Below are 19,475 nucleotides of genomic sequence, written 5' to 3' on the forward strand. Positions count from 1 at the left end.
GCGTTTTCAGAACCGCATGGACTGATCCGGTTTTAGATCTGAAACACATCCGATTTGTGGCCAAGCAGCCTTAATGGAGAACGGTGAGGCTGGAATTCATGTGTTTTTTTTCCACTGTAAACGCATCTTCCAGCATTACTGTGGCAGCAGTGCTTAACCTGGAGTGAGTGCTAGTGAAATGGAGCCAAAGCAGCACCTCCGACCCTTTTTTCACCTTTGTCTCGCTCTAATAATGAACAGCTGAGAGCCGCTCAGAGCAGATTATCCTCGTGAGGAAGCTGTTTGTTTGGTTCGTTCAGGTGACGTTGGTTAGGATGTGCACTTGCGGGTGTTGTGGACGCAGGTTCGTTCACTTTAATGATAGACTTGAGTTGCTTACCTGCCCGAATGTAAAGCGTCGGATCTGAGCAAAACATTGGAATTAAGCAATGAGGCTTGTACTGTGAAATCTTTAATATCAAATCATTGTCTTTAATTAATAACGATGATTCTGAGAGTTTAATAGTTAAGGTAATGTGAATGTGGCTGTGTTGAGGAAACGTATTTAGGAAACCGCTCAGGAAAGGGTTTTGCTTTGTCTGTGGGTCCAGGGTCCGTGGACGGTCCGTGTACCTTCTGTTCATTGATTTTTATTTAAAAAAAAAAAAAAGCAGCACTGAAAAACGGCAAATTCTCATTTCTGGTTCTGTTAGTGTCGGTGGGAAAAACACGAAATGGCTTTGTTTTGTTTTGTAATTTTACAAACTATTTATAAAATCAAAAAACAAAGGGTCGTTTTCTAGTGATCCAGTTGTAGAATTTCTCACCATAAGTGGGAATAAACGTGCAGAGCGCAGGTATGGAAGCTCAGAAATCACCGAAATCACTTCTGGTTCTGGTTTATTGGTTGGCAATATTACTTTTTGTATACTTGACCTGTATAAACTACAGTACTGTGTGAAAGTCGGAGGCACCCAAGACACATTTTCAAAATCTACTTATTTGTGTTGTGTTTATTTGCGGAGAACAGTGTTAATATTTGGATAAACAAAATTGATAGAAAATTAATAATGATTATATATATATATATATATATATAGTGATGTTCTGGATGTTAGTGTGTTTGTTTACCCATTTCCAAGCCGCTCCTCGAGGAAGCCCAGTATTATATGTAGTTAAAAAGCAGCTCCTGGTTTGACCAATCAGTGCTCAGTAAATTGAGCTCATGATGTAATTGATGATATTAACGAGTCTCTGTGGCGGCTGTGAAGGTGTCCAGGACAAATCTGGACCTGAGAAATTCTTGTTACTTTTTATTGTTTTTCTGTTTATTTGAATTATGAATACGACTTAATTCTAATGTATATTGTGATAAACTCACTGCTGAGGTCAACTGGTTAAAAATAAGTTTAGATGCCTAAAACTTTCACACAGTACTGTAAATGCAAAAAAATGATTTAGGGAAGAAACTGAACATCCCAGCATTTGATTGGGGCTTCGTGCTCCTCAGATCAGCTGCTGCTGCGCTCAAGTTCAAGAGGTTTTCTGTCGGTGTTGTGCCGAAATGCCCTATGCGCGTCACACAGTCGTACGGACATCAGCTTGCATTCTGTCTTTCAGTCATAATGACCAGTACTCCAGCCTCTTGGTGAAGAAGGAGCTTCGGGAGAGAGGTGGTGCTGGAGGTCCCCAGAAAATCGTTCAGCGGCCACGTTCGTTATCAAGCCTGACAAATGTAGAATTCCCTTGTTTGATTCAGACACACGGCGCAGCTCTAACGCGCCTAGAAAGTGTGTGTGTGTGTGTGTGTGTGTGTGTGTGTGTGTGTGTGTGTGTGTGTGTATCATTTGTTTGTTATTTGAATTGTTGATTAGTTTGTAAAATTGTAAACGAAGCTATTTCTTGTTTTTTCCACCGACAATAACAGAATCAAAAACGAGGATTGACCCATTTTCCGTTTTTCAATACTGGATTTTAAAATCAAACGAACAGAAGGTACACGGACCGTCCAGCAGCGGAGCGTTCCCGTAATGTAAAGGGAAGCTGGGATTTTCCCGTGGTGTAAAAAAATGAAAAAAAAAGAACTTTCTTATGACACAGACACAATTCAGTGGGTCATTCCGTGCGCTGACAGGCTGTGGTTCATTCTGTTTATAGTATGATGTTTCCACTTATCTGCGCCGCAGAGTAAATGGTTAACTGGGAATACTCACGCAGCACTGATAATGTCGGAGTTACGCTGTAATGTGACAGGAGGTCATTTCCACACGATGCAGGGTTGGAGCTGATTAAGTGGATCAGTGTCTCCGCAGGCTGAAGGTGCTGCGCGTGTACGGGACTCTGGACTGTACCGGTGTGTGAAGTGAGGGAACTTGCAGCTTTAAAGAACAAGGGAGGGATGAATGAGCAAAGGTGATGAAAAGGAGGTTTATAAATAGAAAGGAGAGCAGAGAGAGGGCGAGAGAGAGAGAGCTGGCGCATTGCCGATTGGCACGGTGCCCACAGCTCCAGCGCTCCGTGTCGTAGCCAGGACTCCTTGCCAGAAGGGGTTTCCCCGACTCACCTCTGCACACACACACACACACACACACACACACGCGATTACAGCGGCACACAGAATCACACAAAAATAAACATGCGGTTACACAATCACACCTAAACACTCACACTCATGCACTCATGTACACATATGATTATGTTTTGTAAGGGAACACGTCCTCTACAGGGAGCAAACCTAAAAAAAAACATTTTTCTGAACATTTTAGTGCACAATTTCTATTTATTTGCAGAATTTAACATTAAAAAAATGACAAAATAAAATGTGCCACAAGTTTTATTTTTTATCATATATATATATATATATATATATATATATATATATATATATATATATATATATATATAGTGTATCTTAAAACGGTAACTTTACAGGAGAAGGAAAAAACCTACTTTGGTTTTAATGTAAGTCAATGGAACCGGAATTTTTTCCAAGTCGTTTGGGTTCATTTATTTGTTCCATTATTCATGAAATTTGCACAAATTGTAAAGACCTACAGGCATGTCAAAACATGTCTATATAGTTAGTAGTAATATGTAATAATATGTATATATAGTTAGTAGTAATATTTAATAATATGTATATATAGTTAGTAGTAATATGATGGGCGATAAAAGGAATATGTGTCCTATGAAAAGCCATATATAGTTAGATAACATCAAAAAACTGCATTAATAAATTCTGTAAATTAATACAACTCTTACAACTCTAAAATAACTTTAATATTGTATCTTTATATACAAATTATTGTCCTGCAATGGACTGGCGACCTGTCCAGGGTGTATCCTGCCTTCCGCCTGAAGACTGCTGGGATAGGCTCCAGCACCCCCCGCGACCCTGACGGAGAAGCGGCTTAGAAAATGGATGGATGGATGGATGGATGGATATATATATATATATATATATATATATATATATATATATATATCAAGTCAAGGTCAAGAGGCTTTTATTGTCATTCCATTCCAAGTACACCGTGCAGTGAAATGATGTAAATGTTAAATAAATCTTAATATTTATATATAAAATTGAAATTATTCCTTCTCCTTTAAAGTGACCATTTCACAGAGTTCAGTGTTAAGCTTTATTTTATTTGATCATTTCTGTTTATATTTGTGCGTCTACCTAAACCCGCATACAGTCACGAAACATACGTCCCTCCCGACTCTGAGAGCTCCGGCAAGCGGCTGAACGTGCTCATAAAGTCTAACAAGTAAACAAATATGACCAGCCACTCCGAAACTCTCTCAGCTTTGCAGGTGCGTAGCCGAGTTTCTCAGCCCCTGAGCACCACGTTGGCTTTGCAGTTGTGTTTTTAGTTGTAAATCCCAGAAGGGGAACGCCCAGGGAAATCAATAGAGCATCTGGCAAGAGCGTCCTCAGCGCGCACACACACACACACACACACACATGTGAACATGCACATGTACACATGGCCTTTCCTGTTGTGCAGAGTGAGTAATGGTGCTTTTAGAGAGTGCCACTGAGAGACCACCACCACCCCCCCTTACTCAGTGAAACTTCGCTTGGCTTCCTCTCCCATTGTTTGCCCACAAATTGGTGCAGGGAGGGAACCTCGTCTAATTGACCTTTGTTTGTGGAGCCTGTTAATTTTCTAATTAGTCTCTTTTCCCTCCCCTCCCTCTCTGTTCACTGCTGTTAAGTGGCGACCGGGTGTCAACCAGATGTCTCTCTTGTAGCCGTATACACACACAAAACACACACGCTGAAAAACGAATGCATTAAACATTATTTTAAATGCATAGACGAATAAAATGTATTGCAGTGCTGCGAAAAAGTCAAAGACTGACCTTAAATATGAGTTAAATACTTAAAATACTTTTGCTTTAGATCTAAAAACTGTCCATCCTTCCACTGTGAGACGACCAGTGATGGATAAAGTACAGAAATCATATACTTAAGTTAAAGTAGACATATCACTCCAGTAAAAGTAGAAGTTCCTCCCTTTAGACCTCCACTTGAGTAAAAGTACTAAAGTATTTCCCTTCAAATGTACTTAAGTATAAAGTAAAAGTACTAAAAGAGTAATTCTGGCTCTGATGTCCTGTTATCATTTTTATAACCAGACTGGCTTCATGAACTCATTTCAGGTGAAAGTCCTCCAGCGTCTCTCTTGGTAAACCAGTCTTTTAATAGAACGTCATTAATTAGCGACGCTGACGTCTATTAAAATGATCAGAAGCACAAAACACTGAAGGTAAACAGTTTCCATCAGGGAGAACCGAGTGGCTCTGAAATCACTTTTTACACACAAGCAAAGTTTCAGTTTCAGATTTATTTACAACTTAGTTCCAAGTTTAAGTTGAATAAAAACTGGCTTTAAACTCAGGATCACAGATGAGCTCCTTTACTATGTTGATCTGTAGGCGTCTGTTCATAAACATAAACCAGCCCAAACTCATTTACTATAAAATGAACTGGTGTTTGTAGAAATTCAGAAAAAAGCCGCGTCAGTCTCGACTGCATATGTGGACATATTTCTATATTGAGCTCTATTTACACAAAGTTAGGTTAGTTCATCATTTATGTTGAACAGACTCTCCCAAAGTTTTACGCTGCTGCGCTGACGTTGAACCGCGTGCTGCGCTGGGTCGGTATGACCAACAGGTCAAAACCAGCTCTAAACAAAGTGACCGCTGGGCCCTGATTGGTGCTCTGGCTTTGCGCTTCTTTCGTTTTGACATGTTACGTTTTTATACACACAGAAACCAAAAGGAACGACAGATTTCTCAAAATGTAGGAGGAGAAAGTCGGATATTAGACTCTGAAATGTAGTGGAGTGAAAGGAAAAAGTCGCCCAGAACGGAGAAACTTCAGTACAGATACACCAAAAATACTAAAGTACAGAAACTCATTACATTAACTTAGTTACTGTCCACCTCTGTGAGAAGACAATTCAACACTATGGGTCTGAAAGGATGTGCAGCTGTCAAGAAGCTGCTACTGAGAAAGGAAAGTGACAAAAAAGAATCAAATTTGCAGAGTCGAGATTTTAACCAGCACTGCTGTGAACCAGTTTCTAACACGGGTCGCATCCCAAATGATAACGATTTGTCCTTTCAACAGAAATCAAACTACTTTGGGAGCCACAGCGTTTAATGTCCATTTTACCATCTTGGCTGTAAACATGTCTCAGTATGTGCTGATGTTGTAGTACAGGATAAAAATATAATATAAATGAAAACTTTGTGCTTTGCTCTGCTTTAAGCTTAAGCACAAAGCCAGTTTTCTCGCATCTCTGGCAGGAAACAAAAGTAGCAAGATTTCTTTTAAAATGTCTCTCAAAGTTTGTTTTTTATGAGGCTGAAGTCGCTTCTTATTCGCCGGCCTCTCTAATTTATTCTGCCGTTCCACCTCAAGCGTTGCACCATTTACAGTCTGGTACATACATTTAAGGTGGAACGGAAAAATGAAAGAAAAAAACAAGCAGCAGCTGAGCCCGAACCTCACGACAGCTTTTTTAAATGTTTGACAGTTTCTCATTGCAGATTCAACCAGCTTTGGCTTTTTGTTAGCTAGGCGAGTTTGTTACAGCAGTTATAGGCTACGTTAACTCCAGCGTTTAAGGCCATTTATTGTCAAAAATGTGTTGAACGTTCAGCAGAGCTTTATTTTACTGTACAGGAGGATTCTTTTATTATTACCTACAAACCTGATTCTCCTGTGGAGCAGCAACAGGGCAGTAGAAGAGCTCCATGCAGCTCTGCAGCCTCGTTGCCGACCCCTGTTCTAAGACTTCGGAGGTGAGTTAATAATAATAAAAAAATTGAATAAAAAATAAAAAAAAAATAAATAAAAATGAGCACAACTCTCCCCGAAAAGAATGAAAGCTGCAGTAAAGGAAACGCTGGACACTGTAAATACTGAACAGATTCATTTATTTAGTTCCTGAGGCTTAATTGTCTCTTAAATATGGAACAAAAATGCGTTTTCAGCTTTTATCCTGGTGTTAAAAAATTCATAATTTGTGCTTATTGGCTGCTTTGACTGGAAATACTTTCATACAGTCCTGAACATTAACACAGTTATTGTAATAATAGTGCGGATGTAATATATTTTATTCTCGTGGAAATAATGGAGGCTTTTGAATCGTGGATCAAGCATCGTAGTAGAGAAAAAAACAAGATGAGCAGCATATTTATATGAATATGATCCAACAGAAGAAAGACAGACGGATAATCCAGTTGCTTTCATGACCGTCAAAACAAACGGCCTCCAGGCTTTTAGAAGCCGTTTGTGGCCTTATTGCTGCTGCAGGGTGACTTTTGTTAAACGTTACACTAAGTAATATTTTCAAGGTCCCCTTGAAAGTTACATATTAGTAGCTCACTGCTGAGTGGTCATACTATAGCCATACATTCTGACCACTGACGAGAGGAAGGTGACCTCCAGGGTTTTAGTAACTGCCATACGTGACGTCTCGCCTCGGAATTGTTCTCAGTTCGACTGAATTTGTTATCCGCCTCTTACTTTTTGCTTCGGTTCAGCTCGATACGATTATTTTGGTGCAGTTCAGGGAGTTCGTTTAAAAATGCACCTTGCAGAAGCAGCTGGTTAGTAGTGGAATTTAATAGAGGATAAAAACGATACACCACACTTTTGTTATTACTTTTTATTTTTATCATTATTTTATCATAATCTTTCTTTTTTATTTTCAAATAGCATGAGATTTATACGGAGACTCGCAGGGCACTTTTTTGAAAATATACGTACGTATATGTACGAAAATAAATGTACGTTTTTGTCGTTATTTTTGAAAATAGCCCACTTTTTTTTTTTGTTTTGGGCAAAACAAGCCTTACTGCATATTATTGCTATCAATTCTAATCAGTTGTTACATTCCGAAATTCATGCAGTTGAACCTACAGATTGAGGCACTTCGGCCTTTTCGCATATCTGCCAATTTGCTTTGTTATTTCAAGAAAATGAATTTTATTTGTCCAGTATTTAACTTTAAAAATACAGTTAAAACTGCAGTTATTACCAGTGATAAAAACCTTCGTAGCTCATTATACAGAGAACAGAGAAATTCAGACGAGCAACAGTTTCAGAACACGTTTGTTACTGTGAGCAGGAGATTTTTCACTGTGATTTACATTTATTTCATTTAAAAGTTAGTGTTGTGCATGCAGACTTTGTTTTGAGGAAGGAAATACAGGGAGATTCACTCGAAAGAGGCCCGGAATATTGTGTAATAACTCTCAGTAGGGAGAAGCAATCTGAACCAAACAACAAGCAATGAGCTCCTTTGAACAAGCCGGGATGCCCCTGCATCAGAGCGATGAGGTAGGAGCCGGACATTCGGAGCCGGAGATTCACTTCCAGCATCACATGTAATGCAATCAGTTACACAAGGTATGTAGTGTATGTTTTTGGTTCAGATTGCTTCGTCCTAACGGGAGTTACAGCAGAAAACTCAGGTCCTCTTTCGAGCGAATCTCCCTGTACTGTACAATTCTTTACATTTTTGCCATATTTATTATTTTTTTTTACATCAAACATTTAAAAACAACAACAAAGTCAGAAATGCAGATGCAGACTATACAAGCAAATGTATATGCAGTTCATCCTATAACTATGTTTTCAATTGTGTGATGATGCTGGAAATATTATAGCGACAGGAATAACTCAGACGTAGATTCTCAGACGTAGTCGAGGTGATTGGTGGTTTGGTGGCTCCAGTTGATGCTATTCCCTCAAAACCGTTTCTTGCTGAATGTATAAAATAAATAAAATATTTATCAAATAAAACATGGAACAGTTTGCCAAGACAGTGTTCCATGTTTTCGAAGCGGTTTATTAAATACCTCCATGTCCGATTTCCTCACTTTTGCCGGTAGGTGGCCTGACGGGGCGTGGCATCTGTCCTGGCAGACAGACGTACTTTAATCTAGCCTGTTTATTTTCCCACCAAGCCCTCAGATGTGCCCGCGCTAACCGCGGCCGGGCGAGATGAAGAGAGCGCGAGAGAGAAAGGGAAAGGAATGCTTGTAAAGACTGCCCTGATTTTCTGTGTGTTTGGATTGGCGCGATAATTCTGGGGGTCGCCTTTGGCGTCTGGAGGTCCTCGCACGCTTCGTTATTTAGTCATAGCCAAACGCGCTCGCCTTCTCCAAACGGGCGGCTTCGGCTACACAGCCTGCGCCTTCCGTGCCGCCAGCCTTCCATCCTCTCCCGCCCCTGATTGGCTTTGTCCGTGACTCAGAGCCGCGTTAATCGCTGCTGATCATCATTAATGGTTTAGTTGTGAGATAGTGATCCGTGAAAAAGCAGCAAGCCGTTACGTCCAGTCCTGTAAAACAGACTGACTGAAAGTATAACTCTGGCCAGGCAGGCAGCCGTTTGACTGGTGTGGCTGTTTTTAAATGCAGGATTCTGAAATGACGCACTCCCTCCTGCCTCGTAGTTTCACCGATATTCACACTGCATAACAATTCATTCATAATCAACCCTCCTAGGTTCCCAGGGCAATTCTGAAACTCCCCCTTTTCATATTTCCTTTGACCACATTTCACTCACAGGTCACAGGAAGGCTTGAGGCTTCACTTCTGAATGTAGTGCACCAGACGGCCAGTAAGTTGTGGTTGTGATGTCACAACACATGAAGGTTTGGTTGCCTCTGATTGGTCTACCTCATCTACAGGCAGCTCTGTTGTTAGGTTAAATGTGCTGGAGCCTACCCCAGCGGTCATTGGGCAGAAGGCAGGATACACCCTGGACAGGTCGCCAGTCCTACTCAGGGCTAAAACTTTATCCCAAAAAAAGACATTAATTTATCCCAAGTCTTGATGAAGAAAGGACACCAGGCGTCCAGTTCAAGCAGACAGGTAGGTTTAAAAGACTGAGCGCCTGGGGACGTTTAAATTTTGAATATTTCAAGTGTCCTTGTAATATTTCTAGGTCTACTACAAGAGTCTATATGTTACTCTTGAGGTTTTTGCATATTTTGAATAAACAATGGTCAGTTCGGTTTACAGCACGACGTTAATGAAAAGATTTGATGAGATTTTTAATATGGCTCTTTTACTGGTACTTTCTTCCCCATTTGATGCTTGACCACCTCTACATGCGTAAATACACTGAGTTGCTGCCGTGTGATTGGCTGATTAGCTATTTGTGTTAACAAGCAAGTGTACCTAATAAAGTGGCCGGTGAGTTTTTTTTTTTTTTTTTGCTAAAAATGAAAGAAGTAGCATAACTGAGTCAGGAGAAATAAGGACAGGCTAAAATATGGTGGGCCAAGTCACCTTGTAAAGCTTGAAATAATCATTTGAAAGTCATGCGGTCAGATTTCACAGGAGTTTTCTGGACCCCACGCACAAACTCAGGAGGAAGGTCCGAGTGAAATCAACATTATACGGAGAGTAAATAATATTAGATAAGTCACTCATATCCTCAGAAGACACGTAATTCGCCAACATTACGGTCAAGGAGGTCTTCAGATCTCTAAAACTACACAGCGCAGCTTTAAATGAAACGTTTGGCGTGAAATAGGCCTCTGCCTGCTGACGGTTAACCAAGTTACCACGGTAATAGCACTCATTTACTGCCAGTTTCATTTTCCATTTAATGCAGATCATAAGACACAGATATTCCCTGTGTGACCACAACTGAACCTGACGTGTAGGTGACGTGATCCTATACTGACGCAGATGAGGTTGTTCTAAAAACGTGGCTTTTGAGCTGAACTGGTTGAGTTTGCTTGAAGGTTCAGAACACTGAGATCCAGGGGACCCATTTTCAATGTTTACCGAAAGAAACAATGATGTGCTTTATTATTATTTGAACTTCAGGTTCTTGGGCTTTGCTCATTTTCATATAAAATAACCCATTTTCAGTGGAGGTGCTGTGTCCTTCACTCTGTTCTGCTCCTGCATGGCCTGCTGTTAGTGTGTGTGTGTGTGTGTGTGTGTGTGTGTGTGGACAACATGGACAGGCTGCTGACTGGCTACAGCTGCTAAAGTAGAACCCTACACTGGCCACTTGTGATATTTTAAACATCTGGTATTTTTACATAAATTGTTATGACTGTATTGATTTAAATAAACCAGTAATGTGGTGGGTCCAGCAGACCACCAAGTAACAAACACATGAACATGATATTTGTGTGACGATACGTTCTACCCACGTTTGCCTACCTATGCTGTAATGTTATTTTATTGGCCATCGATTAAGCCTAAACTCAGACATGTCACTGTGTTAGCTCCCGCATTTGCTTCAGTGTTAGGAACCGTCTAAAAATTACCGGGAAAAAAATAAAAGATAAAGTGAAGAAAAAAAATATCCAAACCCTGCAAACTCTCGGATTTACCATTTCCTCGCGTTTCATAGTTGGCACCTTTACCTTAGTTTGCTTTGTCTTGGGTCTGTTTGGGTTTTTTCTCCCCGATTTAGTCGTCTTCCGTTCCACCAGTTAGTTAGGACTCTCTGAAGAGAAGGCTAGCGCAGGCTTCCTCCGAGACCCGTGAAGCACCACCGCCTCTTTTCGAACTGCCGCTAACGTCACCGGACACCTGAATGCACTCGGAGGAAACCGCCAACCGCCAGATCTGCTACGTCAGCAAACAGATGCCTGCGCTGACCAGCATTGCGTTGGATGATGGGGGAGAAGGTGGGCCAACCTACCCACCCAGAGAGTGAGGCTCTCATGGACCACCAGGGATCGAACTCGTGATCCGATGACACGGCCAACGCCTAGACGGTTGACCTTTTTATAGTGAAGCCATGGAAAGAACTGAAGTCATGCAAAGAACCGCCAAATCCACAATATAACCTGTTAATCAATTAATTAAAAAAAGAATCAACCGGTGGTACGTAGCCCTACTAGGGACGTGTGCGTGTACCACCAAAATGACAGCAGTTAAGAAAAGTAAGAGTTACTTAGTCAAAAGAACAGCAGCCATTTAAGTTGCCAAAGTCAGTTAACCAATCAATCATCTGACTACACACATCCTAGACAATATAGCAGACAAGGACAGGGTACACCGACTTGTCCTGCTCGTAACGGTCAACCACAGCCTGCTAAGTTTGGCTCCTTCTCTTTGTTTGAGCCCGACCAGTGCGGGTGTGTGTGTGTGTGTTGGGGGTGAAGGCAGTGTGGCCACATCCCGTGCTGGTAGCCAGACCTAACTGCCAGGGACGTGAGGATTTGGCAGAACGAGCCGCGTGTGTGAGAGTGGAGGGGGGCTGAGGGGAAGGGAGGGGGCAGCCACTACTCACTGAGCTCCAAACGGACATTGACAGAGGAACCGAAACCTGTCCATTACTGCGAATATGAGCGCAGACCATGTGAGGGAGAGGCTCAGAGAACGTTCTAGACCACTGGAGAGATTGCAAATGATTGTCTGTAGTATAGTTGGATTTGTGCTCATCGACACACATAAAGACCCACATGACACTTTATATTAGACACTTTTAAGCATTTCAGTAGTCCACTAATTATTTTGATCACTGACCAAACAAAATTAGACGTGACTGACCAGTAACTAGAAATGCATTTTTAAAAGCTTTTTAAACAAAAAAAAAACTTTTTATTTGAATATTTACATATTTATATTATTATTTCTGTTGATTTTTTATCTTGCTTTTAAAAAAATATTGGAGGACTTTAAAAAGACTTTATATTTGAATATCTATATTAATATTATATTAATAATATGTTTGAAAACACTAAGTGACGAGATGCTTATGGATTTTAGCGCATGGATTGGCTTGGATTGCGAGCCGGGCGACTAATAAATCATCTGATTTATTATAATAATGATTGAAATAAATGGTCATTATTTCAGCGTTTGTTGTAATTTTTGACGAAAGTAATGAGGCACGTTTACTTTGTCATCTGAGCTTTTTTAAAATTTAATTAAAAAAATTTTTTCATTATTTCAAACCCAACAGCTCTAGTTTTATATTGTGGCATTAATATGAGGCACCACTCTCTTTACGACCTAATACTGACACGTGACCTGTTCCAGTAAGATCATGATTTTTTACCAAATTATTTACCTAATAATCATGAACTTTTTATTATAAAGTAGTATTTAAAGCAGTAATCGGTATAATGAGAATTACTGATTAAAAACACGGTTGGTTTTAAAGATTTCAAAATATGGGAGGCCTTTAAAAAGAGTTTATATTTGGATTTTTATATAAATATTTTTATTTCTATTTAAGATTTGGCAACACCAAATATGGCTGAGTTGCATATGAATTATGGTGCGTGATTTGGCAACGATTGCAATCTGGACAACTTGCACGCGGTCAGCAGTCGGCTATTTTATTACAATAATGACTGAAATGAATGGCAGTTATTTTAAGCTTTGTTGTGATTTTTGATGAAAAAATGTGAGCGTATGTGAGGCATTTTGGGAATTTTGACAATTCTTTGCTGTTTGAATATGTTTTAAACAAATGAAGCTAAAATACCAAAGTAATTTTATTTTTAATTTGAATTTTTATTGTGGCATTAATATGAATCACCACTTTCTTTACTTCTTTTCTTTTTATAATAAAGTAGCATTTAAAGCAGTAATCGGTATAATGAGAATTACTGATTAAAAACACTCTAGCTGTCCGGCACTGGTCAGATATGTTAAAACAATTTTAGCCGCAGATCAACAGTTAAACCCACAAACATGATTTGCTGCATAGACCATAGACCTCCATTCTATGTTATCTTAGCTTGCTTTTCTCAGGATTAACTCATTTAGTGAGATTCTTGAGTGTAACTCGACATCTTTTGGTAATAAACTCTTTCACCTCTTGTTTTGAAAGCTGTTACTGCAAACATGCTTTCATAAGATCCTACAGGAGTTTATCGTTGTTTCTTCTTTTTACAACATGAACTTGCTTGCTAAGAAACCTCGGGCTGCTGGGCGGGGGGTCCGGAGCCACAGCCACATGCTTTATGTATTAAAAATGAGTTGTATTTGTTGTTATAGCAGAGGCCCTTTGGAATTCAGCTACAGATGCCTTTGGGAAAATTAAGTTTTATATTTTCATAGTTTTATAAATTAACTTTTAACATTTAGTAATGTTTAGCAAGCTGATTAAAAATAAATTAGTCCTTTGAAGCATCATCGGTATTATTATGTTAATACAAAATCAAAATTAAAATGAAAAATTATATATAAGATCCCTTTCATTTGGTTGTCTGTTTCGGTTTTTGGCCGAGAGCAAACTAAAAATGTTTTTCGTTTTGGTCATGAGTTTTCATTTCAGTGCATTGCTGATAAAACCAATTTCTGCACAATTAAGGAATTTATGCTAACTTCAAGTGTAAACAGTGGTGAACACTTTCCCCACATAACTTTTAATACTATCACGGTAGTTCTGAGGTTTGCAGCCTGCAAGACATCCATGTAACCTGTGCTGTACTTTGTTTTTCTTGGAATCTTAGTTAAAATTCAGCTTGGAAGCTTGAGTCAGTAAAAATTGATTTATGGAAAAAGAACTGCTTCCCAGACGTGAAACAGCATGTTGAATAACAAAAAAATGACTTTTTATTCAGCCGTTAAAATGAAACAGAAACTTCAAATATGCAATAGACTATTCAAAAGTATCTGACAGTTGCAGACCTAAATTTAATCATTGTGAACACTTGATATAAACGCTTTGTCCACGCTTTGTTTTTTACGGTGAAAGACACGTGTAGAAGAATTTGCAATATGTAGTATCATCATACAAACTGCACACTAGTCATTAATGTTGAAATTCATTCTTAGGTGGGAGTTTTGTCACAGACCGGTATCCGGCAAACCGCTGTCCCACAAACCGCTATCCTACAAACCGCTGTCCCACAAACCGCTATCCTACAAACCGCTGTCCCACAAACCGCTATCCTACAAACCGCTGTCCCACAAACCAGTATCCCACAAACCAATGTCCCACAAACCGGTATCTGGCAAACCGGTATCCCACAAACTGATGTCCCACAAACCGGTATCCTACAAACCGCTGTCCCACAAACCGCTATCCTACAAACCGCTGTCCCACAAACCAGTATCCCACAAACCAATGTCCCACAAACCGGTATCTGGCAAACCGGTATCCCACAAACTGATGTCCCACAAACCGGTATCCTACAAACCGCTGTCCCACAAACCGCTGTCCCACAAACCAGTATCCCACAAACTGATGTCCCACAAACCGGTATCCTACAAACCGCTGTCCCACAAACCGCTATCCTACAAACCGCTGTCCCACAAACCGGTATCCCACAAACTGATGTCCCACAAACCGGTATCCTACAAACCGCTGTCCCACAAACCGCTATCCTACAAACCGCTGTCCCACAAACCGGTATCCCACAAACCGATGTCCCACAAACCGGTATCCCACAAACCGGTATCCCACAAACCGATGTCCCACAAACCGGTATCCCACAAACCGGTATCCCACAAACCGATGTCCCACAAACCGGTATCCCGCAAACTGATGTTCCACAAACCGCAGACCAAAAAGAGCAGAGACCATGCTAGTATTAACCTGCTTAGCTGGTAGCTGAGCCAGGGATGATCAGTCATGATGTTCAGTCCAATGCCAATTAAAACGCAGCAAACCTGCGGTCACCTCCTGCTATCTTGCCCGTTGCATTTGAGGTAGTCGGTGTTCTTTTTGACTTAACTGCCAGTCTTTTGGGGTTAGCCTTAGCCAAACATGGACACCAGAGCGATGAGGCCTGGCTTGAGGAGCCGCCTGACAGCATTGCACGCCGTAGACCAACTGTTACTGAAGTATGAGTGTAATATTTTCCAAAATCCAATCTCACAGTCTGAGGCACGAGTGTATTAGAACTGGACGCATGTATGAATTATGGCTTGAAAGCTGACTTGATTTAAATGGCTAAAAATGAGAAATCAGGCTATGCTTACATTATCAGGTTAAAGTGGCACAAATCAGATGTTTCAATCCTGAGACACTTTCATATGTGGTCCTAGATACGTATCCGATTTGTAGCCATGTGATCTTAATGTGACGCTCATTCAGCGTTACCATGGCAACAGTGCCGAACAGACGTTAAAGCCCGTAAACGGTGGAAAAGCAGCTCATCTCACCTTTTTCTCCTCCGTCTGGCTCTAATAATGAAGCTGAGAGCTGATCAGAGTTAATGATCTTCTCAGCGAAGCTCGTTCTGCTCGTTAGTTTGTGCTGATGATGCAGTGATTCAGTCACGTGACGTTACTGAGTAGGAGGAGCTCATGAGGGTCATTTCTGGAGCCGGTTGATCACATTAATGACGGATTTGAGTCACTGACCTAAACGAGGGTGAACCATCGAGTCAGAGAGATCGGATCTGAGCAGTAAGGCTTGTAATGTGAACAGAGCCTTAGACGTGTTTCTAACCATTTCTGTGGGGCCGATTAATCAAGAAGGAATTTTATTAAAGCCGTTAAATCGTGACGGACCTGCAGGACACATCCAAGCTCTGGCTCTCAGCTCTAATATCAGTCATCTCCTATTGCAGCGTCCACCCCCTTCCTCTGCCTGTCAGTGCTTACCACTGTGGTCAGTAAAGCATGAGTTACTATCCTCTGCAGTGTGTGCCCAACCAACTATCCTTGACCAACAGCCCCCTTAAAGACGTTTCTCTTTCTCTTGCTTTTACTCTTTTGTATTCACCCCCTTCCGCAGAGCCCTTCGCTGCAGTGTCATCATCACCCTCGTCCACTTCTCTCTCTCGCTTTCTCATGACTGTTGTCACCTTAGCTGAGTATGACGAACTAGGGGGCTATTTTTGGCCCACTGAACGTTTCTCTTTTTTTCTTCTTTTTTTCCGGAACACATTGTGAGACGTGTGGTCTGCTCTTCCTGAGTCCTCTACCGACTCCTCAGTCCTGAGGCGTGATATTTACTGAGGCTCAAAGAGTCGGTCATAAACTTGACAGCTCTTGCTAAGCAAGTACACTTTCCTGTAAAGGATTTGACCAGCCAGAGTTTCTATATTACACTAATTGTTTAGTTTCCTCACCACAGTGTTCTGGTCTGGGTGTAAACTGGCCAGCAAGTGCTGCATTTTGAGTTTGTAAGTCAGTCTTTTCGCTCGTTTTGCTGAAGATGAAGTTCCATCTACTGTGTCAGTCAGAACTATTTCTGTCTGCTGGTCCCTCCTACCTGTGGAAGGTGCAACATAAATGTACTCACTGACCTTACAGGGGCTCCCCGATTGGAGGACACTTGAGTCCTCATTTGCATTCTCAAGATCTCTGCCCTCTGATTGGTGCGTCTGCGAGTCAAGCAGCTCTAAGAGCCTGCAGCTTTTAAAGCTCTGCTGCAGTCATAGTCTGTTTAGCTCTGGTCATGGAACTAGTAAAGATCTGACCAGATTTGGCCACCGGCTTTATTTATAGTGCGTTTATTTTTCCAGGCAACAAAGACAGTCTTGCGCTCTCGTCAGGCTGTGAATACAATGGCAGTGACCATTATAGTCACCGCCTGCGGGACTCAGAAACAGAGAGCCGTGGGTGTCGCTAATATGACGTGGGACTGTTTATGAAAGAAATACACCTCCATTTATGGGGAGACTTTTTTGTGTAGAAAAAGCAGGAAGCAGAAAAGGTTTTGAAAAGTTGTATGATGAAACGTGCTCATCACAACTCGGGTAATAGAGGTAGGAATAGGAGGAATAGAGTCATGGGAGTTGAAATGAACTGCAAGCTGTGCTCATTAGTGAAATTATTGAGCTGTTATTTGTGTAAAAAACATATTTAAAAAAACTTTTTCACCTCCAAAAAAAGTTTTTGACAATCATGGAACCCGTTTTAGCGTTATTTTAAAAGATCTTCCGAGTTTAGAGTAGAACAGTGCGGAGAACCATGTATTCAGATGGTTCTCTGGATGTTCATGGTTCTATATAGAGACGTGGCTTCTACTAAATAACCCTGGAAAACGTGTATGGAAGCGCTAAGTCAGCGCAATAGGTTACGTCTTTTATATAACACCTTCAAAGCCAGTGTTTTTTGGGGTCATTCTACAGAAACGTCCACTTTCTATCTGTCCATAGGAGTCACTGGTGTTACGGATAATAAAGGAAACACCAGAGACGTTTTTAATGATCAATGCATTTCACAGAACATCAAACCACACGCTGTCCATCATGGAACCTCCAGTAAAATATGGAATTTAGTCCATTTGGATTCTATTTTTTCACAATGACCTCAGAATAAAGTCGGTCACACCAGTGACGTCAGCTAGAAGCTTCATATGAGATCATGAGCTGAATGAGAAGATCTCTGAGAACTGAGAGACACAGTGGACCCACCATGAGCTTTTCTTCATAGATCCTCAGAAAACAGGTCAAAGGGGTTCGAGTGACGTCATCGGTGTGACTTTTATTACAAATTGAGAGATTTTCTGTTACGCAGGAGCACCAGTGACACGACTCCTGGGGACTTTTATTATATATTTCAGAATATTTATTTGGCACTTGTTTCCTTTATGTCACTTAAATCATAGATTTCATGGTCATGTTTAGAGCTCTTCTGTGGGGCTTGGAATTCTATATGATGAATTTATATTTATATATAAATATCGCTGCTGTCGGAAGAAAAATTCGTATCTCCATTTTTGTCATTTTTCAGTTTTTGACATAATTTCCAAGGACCTGCTGCTCTTTACATTGTTTGTAAATTTCATGATGAATGGACCAAAAGAAACGGCCCAAAATGACTTGGAAAGACGTCTGGTTCCATTGACTTCCATTAAAACTATAGTAGGTTTTTATAAAACCTATATAATACAGTATAAATAAATTGTGTAATATAGTGTAATATATCTGTAAATGCAAACAAAAAAGTTTTAGCTGCATTATATACACAGTTTCATATACGTTTTCAGAGCTGTATGCAAATGTATGCAAATTCTGAGACTTTTTTATTAGAATATGCGAATTTTCTATCTATGTTTGGCAATAAATCTGTGTTGCTGCATTTATTTCCCCCTCCTGAAGCGACTCTGAACTGCGGGCGTTCTGGTTTTCTCAGGACAGAAAGGGTTAAACGTGAACGCAGGAGACTGACCTCTGACCTTCAGGCCAAAGGAATGTGAAAACCCTTTAATCTCAAAACAAAACATCAGATGCACTTGTGCCGCCTATTTCACTTCCAGATCCTCGTCCTGGGTCACCGTCACACATATGCACACTCACTCATACACACTCGCACACTCGTCTAGAGGCGTGTTTGTTTTTATAAAGTCAACAGCTGAGCTGGTGGACAAATACAGTACTGTGCAAAAGTCAGAGACCCTTCATTTATTACATTTTCAGTCAGTTCATTAGACGTCAGTCATTTTTCATTGTCCGGATTAAAACAGAAAACATATTCAACAGAAAATTACAACTAAAAACTCTATTTTTTACAGTGTTTATTGTTTCCGGCCACTTTATTAAAAGGCTGGACCTCCTTTTGTCTTCAGAACTGCTTTAATTCTTCATGTCATACTTTCAACAAGGTGTTGGAAACGTTCCTCAGAGATTCTGGTTGGTTATTTGAGTTCCTGTTGCCTTTCTATCATCTGGAACCAGTCTGCCCATTCTCCTCTGACCTCTCACATCAACCAGGCATTTTCGTCCACACAACTGACCGCTCACTGGATATCCCCTCTTTTTCAGACCGTTCTCTGTAAACCCTGATGGTTGTGTGTGAAAATCCCAGTAGATCATCTGCCATGAAGAATTAAGGCAGTTCTGAAGGCAAAAGGGGGTCCAACCTCTTACTAGCAAGGTGTACCTAATAAAGTGGCCGGCGAGTGTATTAGGTAATCCTGCCCAGAAACCTAAGACAGATATATCCATACAAGCCTTGGCACAAGAACAAGAAGAGCTGGCCAAAGACAAGTGAATTAACAAGTCAGTAAAGGCTCATTCAGTAAAATGATTCAGTGAAGTAAAATAAAAGGAATGAATCAATAAATTCATGAATTA

The 19,475-nt window shown here is 40.6% G+C and overlaps 2 protein-coding genes across 2 annotated transcripts in view; both read left to right on the forward strand.

The window, feature by feature from the left end:
- The window catches only part of plagl2 (pleiomorphic adenoma gene-like 2), an 81,762-nt gene that overhangs the window by 48,531 nt on the left and 13,756 nt on the right, over positions 1-19,475 (forward strand). The gene's annotated exons all lie outside the window — the stretch shown is intronic.
- On the forward strand, positions 11,075-15,055 carry LOC108440958 (repetitive proline-rich cell wall protein-like). Its single transcript, XM_017720171.2, has 2 exons — positions 11,075-11,193; positions 14,278-15,055. The coding sequence occupies exons 1-2, from the start codon at positions 11,075-11,077 to the stop codon at positions 15,053-15,055; spliced, it is 897 nt and encodes a 298-aa protein (XP_017575660.2).

The sequence above is a fragment of the Pygocentrus nattereri genome, chromosome 9 (assembly GCF_015220715.1).
Source record: "Pygocentrus nattereri isolate fPygNat1 chromosome 9, fPygNat1.pri, whole genome shotgun sequence".
Taxonomy (NCBI): domain Eukaryota; kingdom Metazoa; phylum Chordata; class Actinopteri; order Characiformes; family Serrasalmidae; genus Pygocentrus; species Pygocentrus nattereri.